Below are 17,641 nucleotides of genomic sequence, written 5' to 3'. Positions count from 1 at the left end.
CCCAAATCCAATTTCAACTCTCCTGTGGGTCAACTTCACCAACACAGAATTCCTCACCCCAAATACTGTAATGTTTTCCACATCTGTGCGTTTCAGCAAAGTTTCTCCCACCCGCTGGGAAAGTCCTCATATCCTCTCTCAAGTTTATAAGAACTTTTACAAACGGTTTCAAATCTTGCCTCATGATGAAGATTATTCCAGGTCCCCCAAGACCAAGTAATTGTCACCTCTTCAGCAACTACCCTGTTCTTCCCACAGAATTCTATCCTAGCACTTGTCACTTTAACCTGTAATTATTTAGTTGTGTGCTTGAAATCCACCTCCTAATTTTGCAATCATCCATCTGGTGGTTAGTTTCTCTCATCTTATTTGAATAAAAAATAAGTCGACCATCGACTTCCTGATGGTCGAGGGGTTAAGAATTCACCTGCCAATGCAGGAGACACAGGTTGGATCCCTGGTCTGGGAAGACTGCATAAGCCATGGGGCAACTAAATGCACGAGCCACAACTACTGAAGCCCATGCACCCTGGAGCCTGTACTCCACAACAAGAGAAGCTACTGCAATGGAGCCTGAGCACTGAAACTAGAGAGTAGTCCCTACCTGTTGCAATTAGAAAAAGCCCACGCAAAGCAACAAAGACTCAGCACAGCCAACATTAAAAAAATAATAAAAAAAAAATTAAAACTATGCATGTTAAATACATTATGAATGGAACAGCATTTTCCGTGTTGGACTGAGGACATCTCAGCAATTTCAAGGAAAAATCCTTCTGTATTATTAAATGACTACTTAAATAGACCTTTTATGCATCATACATTCCAGAGTTTATGGGTGGTCTCTATATTACTTGTTGGCCTGTATTTCCTCTAATCTTGAAAACTAGCTTTTCAAGAGGTATATTCTTCATAGTCCATAGACTAAGATATCACAGTCCCACAAATCTTTCCTCCCCAGGTAAAATGAACAACTGGAATGTTGTTAAATGCCAAGGGCTGAGGGGAATTTGCAAAATGGTAGTCATGTACACACAGCATTGGTGAACACAGACACACAGCAATGGAGACACAGACAATAGCTATGGTGGACATATGCACACAGCAATAGCGGACAGACTCATAGTGATGGTGGACACTGACACACAGCAATCTCAAACTGAATGGCTATTCAGGGCCCCTGAAAATATCACAATCATACATTGGCAAATCATTGTATATTGGTGAGTAAACAAAAAGTTCAGAACCAAATACACATCTAGAATCACTCAATTTCCTAAATAAGTTATCGACTGAAAAAAAAAAAAGCACAACCTAAAAGTTGAGAATTATGTTTTATTCGGGGACCTTACTGAGAACTATAGCCTGGGAGACAGCGTCTCAGAGAGCTCTGAGGGAGAGAGCTCAAAGAGGTAAGGGAGGAGCCAGGATGTATAGAAGTTTTTGCTGAAAAAACAAAACAAAAATCATGTAGTCAAAGATCAAGATTATTGCTAATCACAAATAAGCCAACATCTCAAGTTAATGATTATAGTTGCCTTTCTGCGTATGGGCAGATGCAAGAGTCTGAGCTCACTGAAGTCATTCCTTTGATGTGCATGTTAAAGGCGGTCCTGTCTGGGGCCCACATCCTGCTTCTCTCCACCCCAATCCCTTCAGGCACACCTCTAGGGGCAGCTGCAGTGGCCAAGGGCTTAATGACAAGTGACGTTCTTTGTTTACTAAAATGGCAGGCAACATTTTTTGTCCAACATTCAGTGAAAGAAAATATAAGAATTTTATATCCCCATAAAGATATTTGACTATTCCTTTCATTGACTAACTGCCCAGCTAAACATTAGTTGTTGCAATCATGGATGACAAGGAGGGGAGGGAAGGATGATGCATCCCTCAAGAAGAACGTTAAAACCATCAACTGCTATTCCTGTTCATGAATAATTACCTGTCAGGACTCCGCTTTGGTAGTAGCTAAAGCCCTTAGCAGGTACCTGCAACTATCAATACTTGACACCACTGAAATACCTCTGCCTTATTCCCAGGAAAAACCAGATGGTCTTCCACATAAACTATTACTCTCCTGTATCATCAGCAGAATGGTGGTGGTGCTGGTGTAGCCAAGTCATGTCTGACTCTTACAACCCCATGAACTGTAGCTTACCAGGTTCCTCTGTCCATGGAATTTCTCAGGCAAGAATACTGGAGTGGGATGCCATTTCCTTCTCCAGGGGATATTCCTGATCCAAGATTTAACCCAAACCAGTCTCCCGGATTGCAGGTAGATTCTTTACAAACTGAGCCACGAGGAAAGCTTTAAAGGGATTTAAAGAAGGTATAGTGAACATTCGTGACACAAGGTTGGAGGCACTCATCTTCGCTGCTAGCACCCTTCCTCTAATGCCTGCTTGCCACCACAGACAATCACTGGGAAAGGTTCAGTACATGCATGTCAGGAGAGACTGTCTGCCCAGGAGAGCTGGATACAGTTATTAAATAGGGGAAGGACAGAAAGTACTTCCTGTACTCCACCATTTGTTAATGTTCCCAAAGAGAGAAACTAGAGGTAGATCACACAACAGAATTTGTATAAAAACAGTCACTGGCAGAAACAGACACATATTCTAAACAACTCAGCACTACATATGAGGATGTGCGATTCGTGTTCCTGCAAGGTGAGACTTCCAGAGGGACAGAAAGAAACTGCAAGGAAAGCAGAAGCAAACAAGAGCTCCCAGCATCAAATACAGTTTAGGTTTAAAACTAAAACATGAGGAAAAATAACAGTAGGGATCAAAGCCTGTGTGAAGCCAACATAAAAACCATTCCAAATTTTTAAAAATTTATCAAGGATTCATTCTCCATGGACTTTTAAACATTTACGATCATACTGCTTATTTTATTAATTTTCTATTTTGAGAAAAGTAATTGTAATTTCCCCAAACCCTCCTTTTTTCTAACTGAAGTAGTTGATTTATAAGGTTGTATTAGTCTCAGGTGTAGAGCAAAGTGATTGAGTCACACACATGTGTATACACCTATTCTTTTTCAGATTCTTTTCCCATATAGGCTATTACAGAATATTGAGAAGAGTTCCCTGTGCTATACAGTAGGTCCTTGAAAATTATCTATTTTATATATAGTAGTGAAAAGAAAGTGAAGTTGCTCAGTTGGGTCTGACTCTTTGCGACCCCATGGACTGTAGCCTACCAGGTTCCTCGGTCCATGGGATTTTCCCACATATAGTAGTGTGTACACATTAACCCCAAACTCCTAATTTGCCTCCCCCACTTTCCCCTTTGATAACCATAAGTTTGTTTTCTAGGTCGGTAAGTCTATTTCTGTTTTGTAAATAAATTCGTTTGTGTCATTTTTTAAATCCCACATATAAGTGAAGAATTTGAGGACAGCAATAGTAGCAGATCTTTTTTCCTCTCTCTTTGGAGAAACCTTGGGTATTTTGTTCCAGGTGAGTACATGTTAAAAGACAGCCCTGTGGTTTATGAACAGGTCTGTGGTTGAGGCAGAATTTCTCAGGGAAGTGTGAACACTGGAAATGCACAACACAGCAACCCTCCCTCCATTCCGGCCTTTCAAGCAATGTCTGTGCTCCCAGCTCAAGATGGATGCCAAACATCCCCTCCACAAACCTGCTACCTTCACCATCTACTCCTCGTTTTAAGGGGATGGGGCTTAGAGTGCACTATGATATATTTTGTGTTAAGTCATTATCTCATTGAATGTTACCTCATTGGAATACTTTCATGATTATTAAAAATTAATGCATATTTTACAACCCCCCCCCCAAAGTATATCCTCTTTGCTGGGGATGGAGGGCAGCAACAGGCATCCAGCATATTTCCTAGAAGCACTCTATAGACAAAGCATAAATTGGAAAAGAAAACATGTAAGCATAAATTATTTTTAAAAGCATTAATATTGTTGTTCAGTTGCCAAGTTGTGTCCAACTCTTTATGAGACCATGGACTGCATCACGTCAGGCTTCCCTTTCCTTTGTTATCTCTCAGAGTTTGTTCAAATTCACGTCCATTGACTTGGTGATGCCATCTGACTATCTCATCCTCTGCCACTCCCTTCTCCTCCTCAATTTCTTCCAGCATCAGGGTCTTTTCCAGTGAGTCGAGTGTTCGCATCCAGTGGTCAAAGGATTGGAGCTTCAGCTTCAGCAACAGTCCTTCCAATGAATATTTAGGGTTGACTTCCTTTAGGATTGGCTTGTTTGATCTCCTTGCTCTCCAAGGAACTCTCAAGAGTCTTTTCTAGCACTACAATTCAAAAGCATAAATTCTTCAGTGCTCAGCCTTCTTTATGGTCCAACTCTCACATCTGTACGTGACTACTGGAAAAACCACAGCTTTGACTAGACGGACCATTGTCAGCAAGTCATGTCTCTGCTTTTTAATATGCTGTCTAGATTTGTCATAGTACATACTTACTATTTCCATATATATTATTTTAAACATTTAATTAAATATCCAATACTATATTTTAACATGCACAATATACACAGCTTTCCAGAAATGGAATTACCAGTCACATCTAAGGAAAACCTTACTTCAACTTTACCAAGTGTTCACCATTTCGGAAAATCCTATTAGTGGTGATAAAGGTAATTTTAGCTGCTGTTTTCAAAGGGGTTATAAATAAAAGGACAAATATTGACTTCATCATACTTTCCGGTTCAATAATTTACATGCATTGATGAAATTAAATGCACCAGGTTACTGAGTTGTTTCTGCTTTAGAGTGTAGACATCAGAGCTTTCAAGTTATAAGTGTAGCTAGGCTTTTGTCTATTAATTTCTTCTCAGAATGGTAAAGGAAATGTGGACAAAGAACGTTGATGCCATTTCAGTAAACAAAGGATGCTGCTGCCTCCAGCCACTACAGCCGCCTCCTCTGTGAGCCCTGAGAGGATACAGGAGGGAGTCAAACAGGACACTGGCCCTAAGCAGTTAAGGTGCATATCAAAGGCATGTTTCAGTGAACCCAGACTCTTGCATCTTCCTATACACAGAAAGGCACTGAGGGCATTAACTTGAGATGTCTGTTTTTGTGATTAGCAGTCACCTCTTGATGTTCATGTTTTTTCCTTTTATACATCCTGACCTCTTTGGGACAGTCACTCAGAGCTCTCTGAGAGGCTGTATTCCAGGCTTACGTCCTCAGAATGTCTGCCAAGTAAAACATAGTTCTCAACTTTTAGTCTGTACGTATTTTTCAGTCGACAATAACATATTTGTTAGGAAAAGGAGGCACTGAATGGATAGGATTGAGAATTAGCAGTCTGGTCTAAGGATTATCCATCTGGGATGACTCATCCTTCTGCAGGAAGTTCACTCAATAAAGAGACTCCAAAAGGAAAGGAAAGTGGTAACACTGGAGCTTCCAAAGCAAATGTTGCAACATGGAGTGATGCAGTCAACATCCAGGGATTAATTCCTGAGGGTGCCTGGTCATTTGAAGTGAGAGAGGGCGGGAGGGGAAGAGGAGAAGGTCCGGAGCAGAAGGACGCTCCGTAGAGCCATGAGTACAGTCTCTCTTCAGGCCCCTTGGGGACGCACAAGGAAGTCAGAGATTGTGACGCGCTGGAGAAACACAGGAGGTCAATCCAGGCAGCTCTCAGCTGTGCTTTATGCGGGGGACGTAGTGCCAGAGACCTGACTTCCTGTCACGGTTATGAGAAAGTGAGAGTCTTTATTTCATGATAAAGGTAATAAATAAAAGTAAAATAAAAGTAAAAGTAAAAAAGTAAAAAAAAATAAAAGTAAAAACTGATCCTCAGATTAACTTTGTGGAACATCTGATCACAGGTCATCTTTCTCCTTAAAATATATGTCATCACTTAAAGTAATGATCAAAAGCTTGATGTTTTTAAAAACATTCTATTTAAGAGAACGTGTCAAAGCTAGTGTTATGTTTACTATAAGTAAGTGCATTTATTTGGTAAATATTTCTTTAGGATGCTTAGTGGGTTCTCAGTGGGAATATGCTACTAAAGAAAAGCAGCAGACGTGGAACTTACATGATGCTGGAGGAGATGACAGGAAATGTTGGGGCTGTGTGTGGAGCATCCAGGCTAAGTGCTCTAAGGGTGAGGTTGCTCTGAGTTTACAATAGGAGGGTCTTTGACCTGGAAGAATGACTGAGGAAGGAGGGGATGAGAAATGCTTCAGAGGAGGAGATGGTGAGCAGAAGATTTCATCTGAGAGCAGCCTGTCAATGGAGTTCCAGGGGTGGACAAGGAGGTTGGGAGAAGCAGACACCAAGTGGCTGGAGGACAGACAGCTGGGAGAGCTGTCCTCCAACGTGCCTACCCTTGGATTTCACCAATCAAATTAGAATCTCAAGTTAAAATGAGGTAAGAAAGTATGTGAACATTCCCACGTCATTCATTTCCAGTGAAGCCGAGTTGTCATTCTAACTTTCATTTTCCAGGAATTCCCTGGAAGCCATTCATCTAAAAGGAGCATAGTTATCAAAACCTCAGTCGCTACCTTCATTACATGGCAGCCGATGTCATATCTCAGACAGAGTAGAAAGAAACATAATGTCTGGATTTTACTAAGTCCACAGTATCGATACGTTAAGTGATCCGAGATCAACAAGCTTTCTTTTTTAATTCTGACATTCACCTAAAGCACATTCATACTGGAAAATGAGGAACACGGATTCCAGGAACCAACCCAAAAAGCAATGAAATGCAAGAGTACAGTTTTCAAACAGCTCTGTGGGGAACTTTATTTTCTTGGGCTCCAATATCACTGCAGGTGTGACTGCAGTCATGAAATTAAGAGACGTTTGCTTCCTGGAAGGAAGGCTATGATGGGCCTAGATGGCGTATTAGGAAGCAGAGACTACTTTGTCAACAAAGGTCTGTCTAGTCAAAGCTAAGGCTTTGTATGGATGAGACAGTTGGACCATAAAGAAGGCTGAGGGCTGAAGAATTCATGCTTTTGAACTGTGGTGTTAGAGAAAACTCTTGAGAGCCCCCCTGAACTGCAAGGAGATCAAACCAGTCAATCCTAAAGGAAATCAATCCTGAATATTCATTGGAAGGACTGATGCTAAAGTTCCAATATTTTGGCCACTTGATGCGAAGAGCCGACTCATTAGATAAGACCCTGATGCTGGGAAAGATTGAAGGCAGGAGTAGAAGGGGATGATAGAGGATGAGATGGTTGGATGGCATCACCAACTCAATGGACATGAGTTTGAGCAAGCTCTGGGAGATGGTGAAGGATAGGGAAGCCTGGAATGCTGCAGTTCATGGGGTCACAAAGAGTTGGATAGGACTGAGAGATTTAATAGCAACTGTGGAGAACATCAGTAATTCTATTACACTTATTTGAAGAAACTAATGATTAAATGTTTCATAAAACACGAATCCAGTAAAGACCTCGGGGAAGTGATGGGAACAGACAGTCAATCTGGTTCATTTTTACTAAGGTACCACAGTGCACACCTTTGAGGATGCTCTGTCCTCTGCTGTGTGCTGGATCCTTTTCCATACTGAGGTTTACATTCTGTCAACCAGGACACTAAGTAAAGATCACTCCAACTATGAAGCCTGCCTGTGAAATCCAATCTTGAAAAGTGTAAATTTAAACCTCTAATTCTTTCTACCTTGCCTGCTTTTCCCCCTCCTGCTAATTGTATTAGTTGTTTAACTACAAAGGGATGTGGATTTTTTTCCTTTTCTTATTAATATCTTTTCTTGGACTAAATTTCTAATAGGACTTACTTCCAAGGTTTGCTTTGGTCTTCCTATTTAAGATTATTTCTGTTTCTTGAATATGAAATAAAGAAGACTGAACCATTCTCTGAAAAAAAAATTATACAAGGACATTTTTACAGGCACATATCTGACTTTATGTTAAATACTTGATTTACTAAAAAAATAAAAGAAAGAAAAAAAAAAAAGAGAGAGAAAGAAAGAGGATTCTACCTCAACTTTTCTTCCATCCTCCCAACCTCTGTCCACTGCTTCTCACTGAGTCATATGAAGAGTATGTACTAAGAATTAGAATCAATAGATATATTGAAGCATCCATAAATACTGCATAGTTTCTGAAGACATTTTACTCTCAGAACTCAATGGCAGTCAATAACCCAAAGTTAACTGTAAAGACTTTTGCTTTAAAAAAAATCAATAGGATATACTGTATTTAGAATCTCTGGATTTGCTAGGATTTAATTCCTCAGGAAACAGGTATTGGGCCCTCAAGGCTGTGGTTTTTGAAATTATGTCGTGTTTAGATCTGGAGACTGCCCAAAACTCACTGACAACTAGAAGAGAAAGCTCCCTGCCAAACATATGCCATCAGGGGAAAACAAAGTCTCAACAAGGCTGCATAACAAGAGCATCCGTCTATTCCACAGAGGTCACACACAGCTGCTGCAAAACATGCCAATGATCTGGAAGCATCTGGCAAAATGCAAACATGGATTTACAGCGAAGGATTCAGGCTGGCTATGAGTACTGCTCTCAAGGACAAGGAGTGGAAGGGCAAGTAAGTGTTCCTTGTACCCCTGAAACAAATATAACAATGTATGCCAATTATATTTCAATAAAAAATGAAAAGGAAAAAATAAATCACTAATTAAAAGATAATTTATCATATATCTACTAGGAAAAACTGAGTTTAAACATTAGTCTATTTTCTACTAGATAAAACTTAAATAGCACTTCAAAATACCATTATTGCCTAAGGGGGAGAACAAGATGGTGGAGGAGGAGGTGGACGTGGAATACATCTCTCTCTGTGGATACATCAGGAATACACCTTCAGACACAGAAGTGTATGCAGAACACCTGCTGAGAGTGGGCAGGAATACATGACCGTGGTAAAGAATATATAGAACCATGCAAAACTCAGGATCAAGCCCTGAGCCTCTGCAGTGGGAGCACTGAATCTAACACCCTAGACTACCAGAGAACTAATCCTAGGGAGTATCAAATAGTGAGAACTTCCACAAAGGAAACTACTTGAATACAAAACCCAGCAACACCCAACCACCAATAGAACCCTGTGCAGAATGTCTCATCCAAACAACAAACAAAACAAAAATACAAACCCAATCATCAGCAGACAGGATTACCACCTGACTCAGCCTTGCCCATCAAGGAAAAAAATAACTCAGCACAAATCTCATCCCACACGAAGCTTACACAAACCACTGGATCAACCTTAGGAGGGCAGAAACCAAAGGATATAAATCAAAAAGAGGCAAGTGCCCAAGGAAAGAAAGACAGAAAGGATGCCATAAGGGATGCTATTGGAACAACCATCGAAACAACGGGATCTGAGGATTAGATGACAGCAATATATCAGTGTCAATTTCATGATATTGCTGGTTGTATTATGATTAAGTGTCTGCTACATTGTAGGAAATACACACTAAAGTATTCAGGGACAATCAAGCATAATGTTGACAATTTATTTGCAACTGATACAGAAAAAGAATAGTCCTTCATAGTGTACCTGCAACTTCAGTGTATCTCTGAAACTGTTTTAAAAAATAAAATACAAACTTTAAAATGAAGATTGTAAATAAAGTGGTGTCTTTCTAAATTTGACAATTAAAAAAAAAACTATTTCCTATGAATTCACGTTGCCTATAAATACACAGATATTTATTCTCCTTTGTTCAGCAAAATCTTCAGACCCTCGAGGAAAGGTCCAGTTTTAAGATCCATGGTGCACAACTTTTGCTATCTTTGATGCTACCAGCCTTAGATATAGTCACTGTCATTTGACAATCTTAGTTATTTTAAGTTCTATGCTCATGCTTATTTTTATTTAAAAGAAAAGCATAATAGTATTGAATAGTCCAGAAAACTCTCTTTATATCCATTTGACAGTGACAAAAATTGATGTTTTTATGAATTATTAGACACCCTATTTAGAAATGGGGAAATGGAAGCTGAAGGAGCATCAATAAATCACTGGGGGCAACCACGAGCTTCTGGTGCTGCAACCCGGGCCACATTCTCACTTTTCACCCTGAGTTCCTGCCACCACGCATTGTGTCTTACCTCCTCCCAGAGGGCCCTGTCCAGTGCTCTTCAAGAGTCAGGAAATTCTGTGCTTCAGAGCACGGTGGTCGGGGACCAGGGTCACACCCAGTAATGAGCTGATGACCTCTCTGGGTCAGTTTCCTCTTTTCTAAAAATAGTGCTTCTTCCTTCTAAGTTGGATGTAAGCCACTTGGAGGATTAAATGGTAACACATGTGAGATGCGTAGAGTGGTGTCTGGTGCATAATACACATTAAATTACTACTATTCTAAAACTCAGGTGCCCTGGTTTTTCAATGATCACAGCTCTCTTAGGAACTTAAACAACTGGAATGAAGATTTTGAACAAGTGTGTTTTTCACCACCAGGGAATATATAGCTCAATTTTCTCTTGAGTTAGGGGGAGTTTCTTGCTTTGCTAAAAGTACATTCACCACCTAACTGGGGAAGCCTTCATCCACAACTGTTGTCTGACACCCAGAACCCCAGGCAGTGCTTCAGCCCATATCCCTAGAAAACCGAAGACCCTCACATGCCAACAGGTCCTGGAAGTCTGATCTTAATGACCCAGAATTCCAAAAATATGTAACAAATTTCCCTTTTTCATTTACCCTTTTCAAAGTTTCAGCCATTCTGCTCCTCACTACGTTTTGTGCAGATCAGGTTACAGTAAGCCATCCACACCCTCCCAGAAAGAGCCACTCACTATCATGCACGGGCAGTCTCATTATCAACCAAGTAAAGAGGGCACGAATCAATGTTCAGCATGGATCCTTACTCATGATGAGTATCTATCACTGTGAAGAGGCAAAAAGGATCTGAAAACCATGTAACAGGAAATCCAAGAGGTCATAAAACCAAGCCTACCAGCAGAGTTCACTCATGAATTTATATAAATATTCAAAAAAGATGTCCTTTTCAACATAGGGGGCTGGAATGCAACTGTAGGAAGTCAAAAGATACCTGGACTAACAGGCAACTTTGGCCTTGGAGTATGAAATGAAGCAGGGCAAAGGCCAACAGAGTTTTGCCAAGAGAATGCACTGGTCATAGCAAACACCGTCTTCCAACAACGTAAGAGACAACTCTACACATGGACATCACCAGATGGTCAATACCAAAATCAGACTGATTATATTCTTTGCAGCCAAATATGAAGAAGCTCTAAATAGTTAGCAAAAGCAAGACCTGGAGCTGACTGTGGCTCAGATCATGAACTGCTTATTGCAACATTCAGACTTAAATTCAAGAAAGTAGGGAAAACTACTAGACCATTCAGGTATGACCTAAATCAAATCCCTTATGATTATACAGTAGAAGTGACAAATAGATTCAAGGGATTAGATCTGATAGACTACCTGAAGAACTCTGGACAGAGGTTCATGACATCATACAGGAGGCAGGGATCAAGACAATCCCCAAGAAAAAGAAATGCAAAAAGGCAAAATGGTTGTCCGAGGAGGACTTAAAAATAGCTGTGAAAAGAAGAGAAGCTAAAGGCAAAGGAGAAAAGGAAAGACATACCCATCTGAATGCAGAGTTCCAAAGAATAGCAAGGAGAGATAAGAAAGCCTTCCTCAGTGATCAATGCAAAGAAATAGAGGAAAACAACAGAATGGGGAAGACTAGAGATCTATTCAAGAAAATTAAAGATACCAAGGGAACATTTCATGCAAAGATGAGCACAAAAAAGGACAGAAATGGTATGGTTACCTAACAGAAGCAGAAGATATTAAGAAGAGGTGACACGAATACACAGATGAACTATACAAAAAAGATCTCAATGACCCAGATAACCATAATGGTGTGATCCCTCACCTAGAGCCAGACATCCTGGAATGAGAAGTCAAGTGGGCCTTAGGAAGCATCACAATGAACAAAGCTAGTGAAGGTGATAGAATTCCAGTTGAGCTATTTAAAGTCCTAAAAGATGATGCTGTTAAAGTGCTGCACTCAATGTGCCAGCAAATATGGAGAACTCAGCAGTGGCCATAGGACTGGAAAAGGTCAGTTTTCATTCCAATCTCAAAGAAAGGCAATGCCAAAGACTGCTCAAACTACTGCACAATTGCACTGATCTCACACGTTAGTAAAGTAATGCTCAAAATTCTCCCAGCCAGGCTCCAACAGTACCTGAACCGAGAACTTCCACATGCTCAAGCTGGATTTAGAAAAAGCAGAGGAACTAGAGATCAAATTACCAATATCCACTGGATCATTGAAAAAGCAAGAGAGTTCCAGAAAAAGATCTACTTTATTGACTGTGCCAAAGCTTTTGACTATGTGGATCACAACAAACTGTGGAAAATTCTTTAAGAGATGGGAATACGAGACCACCCGACCTGCCTCCTGAGAAATCTGTACGCAGGTCAAGAAGCAACAGTTAGAACCAGATATGGAGCAACAAACTGGTTCCAAATAGGGAAAGGAGATTGTCAAGGACGTATATTGTCACCTTGCTTACTTAACTTATATGAAGAGTACATCAAGGAAAATGCCAGGCTGGATAAAGCACAAGCTGGAATCAAGATTGCCAGGAAAAATATCAATAACCTCAGATATGCAGATGACACCCCCTAGATGGCAAAAAGAGAAGAGGAACTAAAGAGCCTCTTAATGAAAGTGAAAGGGGAGAGTGAAAAAGTTGACTTAAATCTCAACATTCTGGTCCCATCACTTCATGGGAAATAGATGGGGAAAAAATGGAAACAGCGACAGACTTTATTTTTGGGGGGCTCCAAAATCACTGTGGATGGTGACTGCAGTCATGAAATTAAAAGACTCCTGCACCTTGGAAGAAAAGCTATGACCACATGGACAGCATATTAAAAAGCAGAGACATTATTTTGCCAACAAAGGTCCGTCTAGTCAAAGCTATGGTTTTTGCAGTAGTTATGCATGGATGTGAGAGTTGGACCATAAAGAAAGTTGAGTGCTGAAGAATTGATGCTTTTGAAGTGTGGTGTTGGAGAAGACTCTTGAGAGTCCCTTGGACTTCAAGGAGATCAAACCAGTCAATTGTAAGGGAAATCAGTCCTGAATATTCATTGGAAGGACTGATGCTGAAGCTCCAATATTTTGGCCACCTGATGTGAAGAACTGAGTCACTGGAAAAGACCCTGATGCTGGGAAAGATTGAAGGCAGGGGAAGGGGAGGACAGAGGATGAGATGGTTGGATGGCATCACCGTCTCAATGGACATGAGTTTGAGCAAGCTCTGGGAGTTGGTGATGGACAAGGAAGCCTAGCGTGCTGTAGTCCATGGGGTTGCAAAAAGTCAGGCACGACTGAGTGACTGAACTGAACTGACTGATCCATTTAATATTTTCTGAATATTTCCTGTGTGCCCAGTACTACCTGAATCTAGGTGCTCGGGATGTTGCTGTGGATAAAAGAAATGGTTCTGCCATCTTTGGCCTTGTATATTAATGGACATGACTCAGGAATTAGTATGAGTTCTGTTTGTATACAAGGCACATATTATTAGACAAGGCATCTCTTATTCATAAGGGGTACTTTAAGTTCCTCTACCGAAGATAGTGATCAAAACAATCCAGAATATTCCCACTTAAACTAGTATCACTGTGAACCACTCCTATCACAAAATGATTGTTTTCCTGACACAATGAAAGTCTGAACCATCAGATTTAATGATGTCAACAATACAAAGAAAACCACAAATGTAACCAGTTCCAGTTGGTGCTGGCTCTCCTTTCATGGAGTACGATGGCAAGAGATTCTGGGTAGCTATCGGGTTTGTCCACAGTCAGAAATTTCTATTTTGTGAAGTTACTTTACTTTAAAGGCGAAAATCTCCCAAAGAAAATACTCTAAATCACTGCAAAATAAACTCTCCTTATAAATACAGTTGTCCCCAATGTTCTGTTTTGTTCTGTATATGTTTCTGCACATGGATATACCAGCTTAAAATAAAACATTCACACCTTCACATAATGTACAGACACACACACTATGTATCTGCAGAAAGACATGTACATCAGTACATGGAATATGTGCATGAGCTACAGTTACATAAAAACCAGTGAAGTCTGACATGGTTACAACCTGTTGAAGACATTGTTCTCTGTGGTGTTTCCTTGTTTCTTCCACCTGGTTCTTGGTTGAGAGCAGGTTGGCAGGAAGGATGAGGGAAGTGAAAGCTCTGTATACCTCTAAACAGTTCCATTTTTCCCAAGTTTTCCATCATGCTGTGACCACCAGGTAACGAAACACTCATGCCTTCCTCTCCAGTTCATTAATGAGTCACACACCTGTGCCCACAATGGGCACCAGCTGCCACACTGCGTTCACCACAGCTGTGTATTTCACCCATGGACTGGGTGATGCTTCATGAGAAATACCTGCCCATGAAGGGCCTGGCCTCACAGGGACATCATGTGGACATGTGCTTTAAAAGTACTGAATCTGAGAACAGACATACAGGTGGAACACACTGTCCTCAAGGGAGTGGTTGAGGAAGAGGGTCAGAAAAGCCCAGGACCAGCCAAATCAGGCCCCATTTAATCACAGAGGCTTAAATACCAGGCAGACCGCAGGCAAGAACAGAAACCAAGGAAGAAAACATGGCCACACTGAGACTTTCCTAGATTCAATCAAACACATTGAAGAGAGAATCGCTTTAGTACTACATGAATCAGTTATTTAATGCCAAGTGCCAGCAAGTCACTTCACACAGCACCCCCAGACTGTACTTCCCCAGAGCACATGCCCTGGTCGGTTTTCCTCATGGCGGCTTCCGGCCACCGTTCTAAGAGAAAGTGGTACCAGGAGAAAGATACCATGTCCTGACGCTCAGTGAAGGAAACTGTGGCAGACAGGGAAACAGAGACAGAATGAAATCACATCCCACCTCACCACAACACAGCACATGTGACTTGGGCAGGTGGTGTGGACTCTCTCTGCCAAGTTTCCTCATCTGTAAAATAGAGCAATAATAGCAGCTACTGAGAGTTTTCACATCAAGAGTAAATGCACTAGCACGTCACACAATGTTCCTCTCAAATTACCCTCTGCCGAAGCATTGATTATATTTCAAAAGAAGGAATCTGAAAGACCGCATATACAACATGCTTTGAATCACCATTTTTAAAACTATGAGACCATGCATTCATTCATTATATTTCTAGAAAACATACATTTTAACAAACCCAGACTTCTGTAAATTCAGCGCTCCCGTATCAAACTTCCTCAGAGGACACGGAGGCAATGAGCCCAGACGTGGACATTGACAAGAACTGTGTGTGTCACATTCTCACACAGAAAACCTCCTGTTACTCACATTCTCATAGAGAGCTTGAAGGGTCTCCAGGTCAACCACAGAATTGTCCAAGTTCACCACAGCTGTGTGAAAAAGACAAAACAGAGAGTATAAATTGCCATAAACCAGCTGTGAAAAGTATCTGACCACTTCAAACAATAGTGACTGTCCACAGAGCAGACTTCATGTCCTGCAGGCAGCAGGTGAAGCTCTGCCTTCACTGCAGCTGCTCCCCTCACCGACAAAGACTGAGCTGAGCTGGGAATTTCAATGGGACAGGGGTCAAGTGTCACAGCTTTCACACACTCCACAAACACAAAGTCCCAAGAATAGGCCCCCACGGCCAGAGGGAAATTCACCATCTGTCTCTTTCATGACTCACCTGAATAAATTTGAAAAATCTGCTTAATACCAGAAAAATAGACAACTCACTCATGTTACTGCCACATCCTGGTTTTATGCCAATAAATGCACATATCTGCCAACTTATCTAAAGACAAAGGTTATATCTAAAGGCAAAGGTTATATCTAATCACTAAATTGATAGACTTAATATGGAAACAGGTGCATTTCCTGTTGCAGCCCTTTAATTGTAATAATCAAAGGATAATTCTTTGATTATGGTTTTGAAATTGGCAAAGGTGGCTGTTCAGTGAGGCAGTAGGTGTGGACGATGGAGAAAGTTCAGTTCTTTGGATGAGATCTTCAAGAAACATGTATTGTTTATACAGCACCCTCAACTAGAACTGTGTGGGGAAGGGGAGAGATGAGACTTAGAACTTGTATTATATTATTTGATAGTTTATCTAGCTGCAGGGAAAATTCATGGTACCCAAGGAGGGTTAAACTTTTTCTCCACCTGATCATTCCACCTGAAGTTTTCTGCACACTGATGCCTGTCTTCTATTTCACAGTTTGCATGGATTGCCAGTGATCAAGGATGTTAAGAGCTCTGACAATAAAAAGTTCTTTAAGTTAAAAAATCTTATAAGCCATGAGAAGGGTGAGCGCATCTTGATCGATTAACTCAATTAGAGGAGTTGCAGCTTCAGAAGTGGTGAAAGCACTGGATACATAAAGTAATAAAGGCAAAGGGGACTGGAAGAAGCAGAGGCCATAGTCTCCTCTGCTATAGGCGAGCTGTGAGCTTAGTCCTGCTGGGCCAGGAGGATGCGACTCCAGCAGGGCTTCCCCTCCCCCATACAGCTGGCTATGAGTAGTTAAAGCTCAGAAACAACAGGGGATGGATTAGAACAGAGGCAGTGCCATCTTATATTTGAAAAGCTTGTATCTTTTTTAGAGGCAACTTTTTATGCATTAAAGTCACATTAGAGGGACTTCCCTGTTGGTCCAGTGGTAAAGAATCCACGTGCCAATGCAGGGGACATGGGTTTGATCCTTGATCCAGGAACTGAAGTCCCATATGCCACAGGGCAACTAAGCTGCAGCTACTGAGTCCACACACCACAGCTAGAGAGTCTGTGAGCTGCAATAAGAGATCCTGCCTGATGCAGTGAAGATTTCGTGCATTGCATCTGAGACCTGAGGCAGTCAACTTAATTAGTTAAAAGAAATCACATCAGAGAAATCCTAATGTCCTCCATGATTATTGGTTATTTTATTCCTCTGGACAATGAGCCATCAAACTAACCCTTACATACAAATATATATATCAACAGAGAAAACAGAAAACCTTCATAACTGAACAAATGACCAAGCATGACTTAACACACACGTAAATCAGCCCACCACATTTTATACATATTAATGAGATGTTGAGTAAATCACAAAATTATTCCAAGTGGATCATGATAAATATGTGTGTTCTTTAGATTTTTGTACATTTAAATATTTTGGAAAAAGTTTTTGTGAGACCCAAGTTTTTAGTCAAAACCATCTGTAATACAACAAAAGGAATATGCCAAATTTCAGGATATAAACTCTGATTTTCTCCGTCTTACGCTACAAGTTCACAATTGTTTTTTTAAATCCATTAATAGTTTACTGCATGAGATGAGGAAATAAGTCTGTGTTATGACATTTTTTGACATTTTTGTTGTGACTTAATAGTCAATAGTCATAAATAGTTCATGTACCTTGAGAAGACAGAATATAATTATACAGTATATAACTGTAAGATACAATCTTTTCTGTTTACATATTGTAAATCCGTATTTGTATTTTTCCTCTTGATCTTTTTGACCAAAGTGGTTTAAAGTTACTCTTATTAATATGCTCCTCTCTCCTTGTAAGTACTATGTAGTTTCTTTCTTATGTAGTTGCATCTGTATTTTGAGGGACATAAATTCAAATCTATTATAATTTCACTGTA

The 17,641-nt window shown here is 40.5% G+C and overlaps 1 protein-coding gene across 1 annotated transcript in view; it reads right to left on the bottom strand.

Annotated features, from left to right (window-relative positions):
- Positions 1-17,641, bottom strand: part of LOC122446681 (formin-2-like) — a 336,772-nt gene that overhangs the window by 102,366 nt on the left and 216,765 nt on the right. Inside the window, 1 exon segment of the mRNA XM_043477163.1 lies at positions 15,331-15,392. Coding sequence (XP_043333098.1) covers positions 15,331-15,392 — 62 coding nt within the window.

The sequence above is a fragment of the Cervus canadensis genome, chromosome 8, assembly GCF_019320065.1.
Source record: "Cervus canadensis isolate Bull #8, Minnesota chromosome 8, ASM1932006v1, whole genome shotgun sequence".
Lineage (NCBI taxonomy): Eukaryota > Metazoa > Chordata > Mammalia > Artiodactyla > Cervidae > Cervus > Cervus canadensis.
Note: the sequence above shows the minus strand (reverse complement) of the source record. Positions and strands in the feature narration are given on the sequence as shown.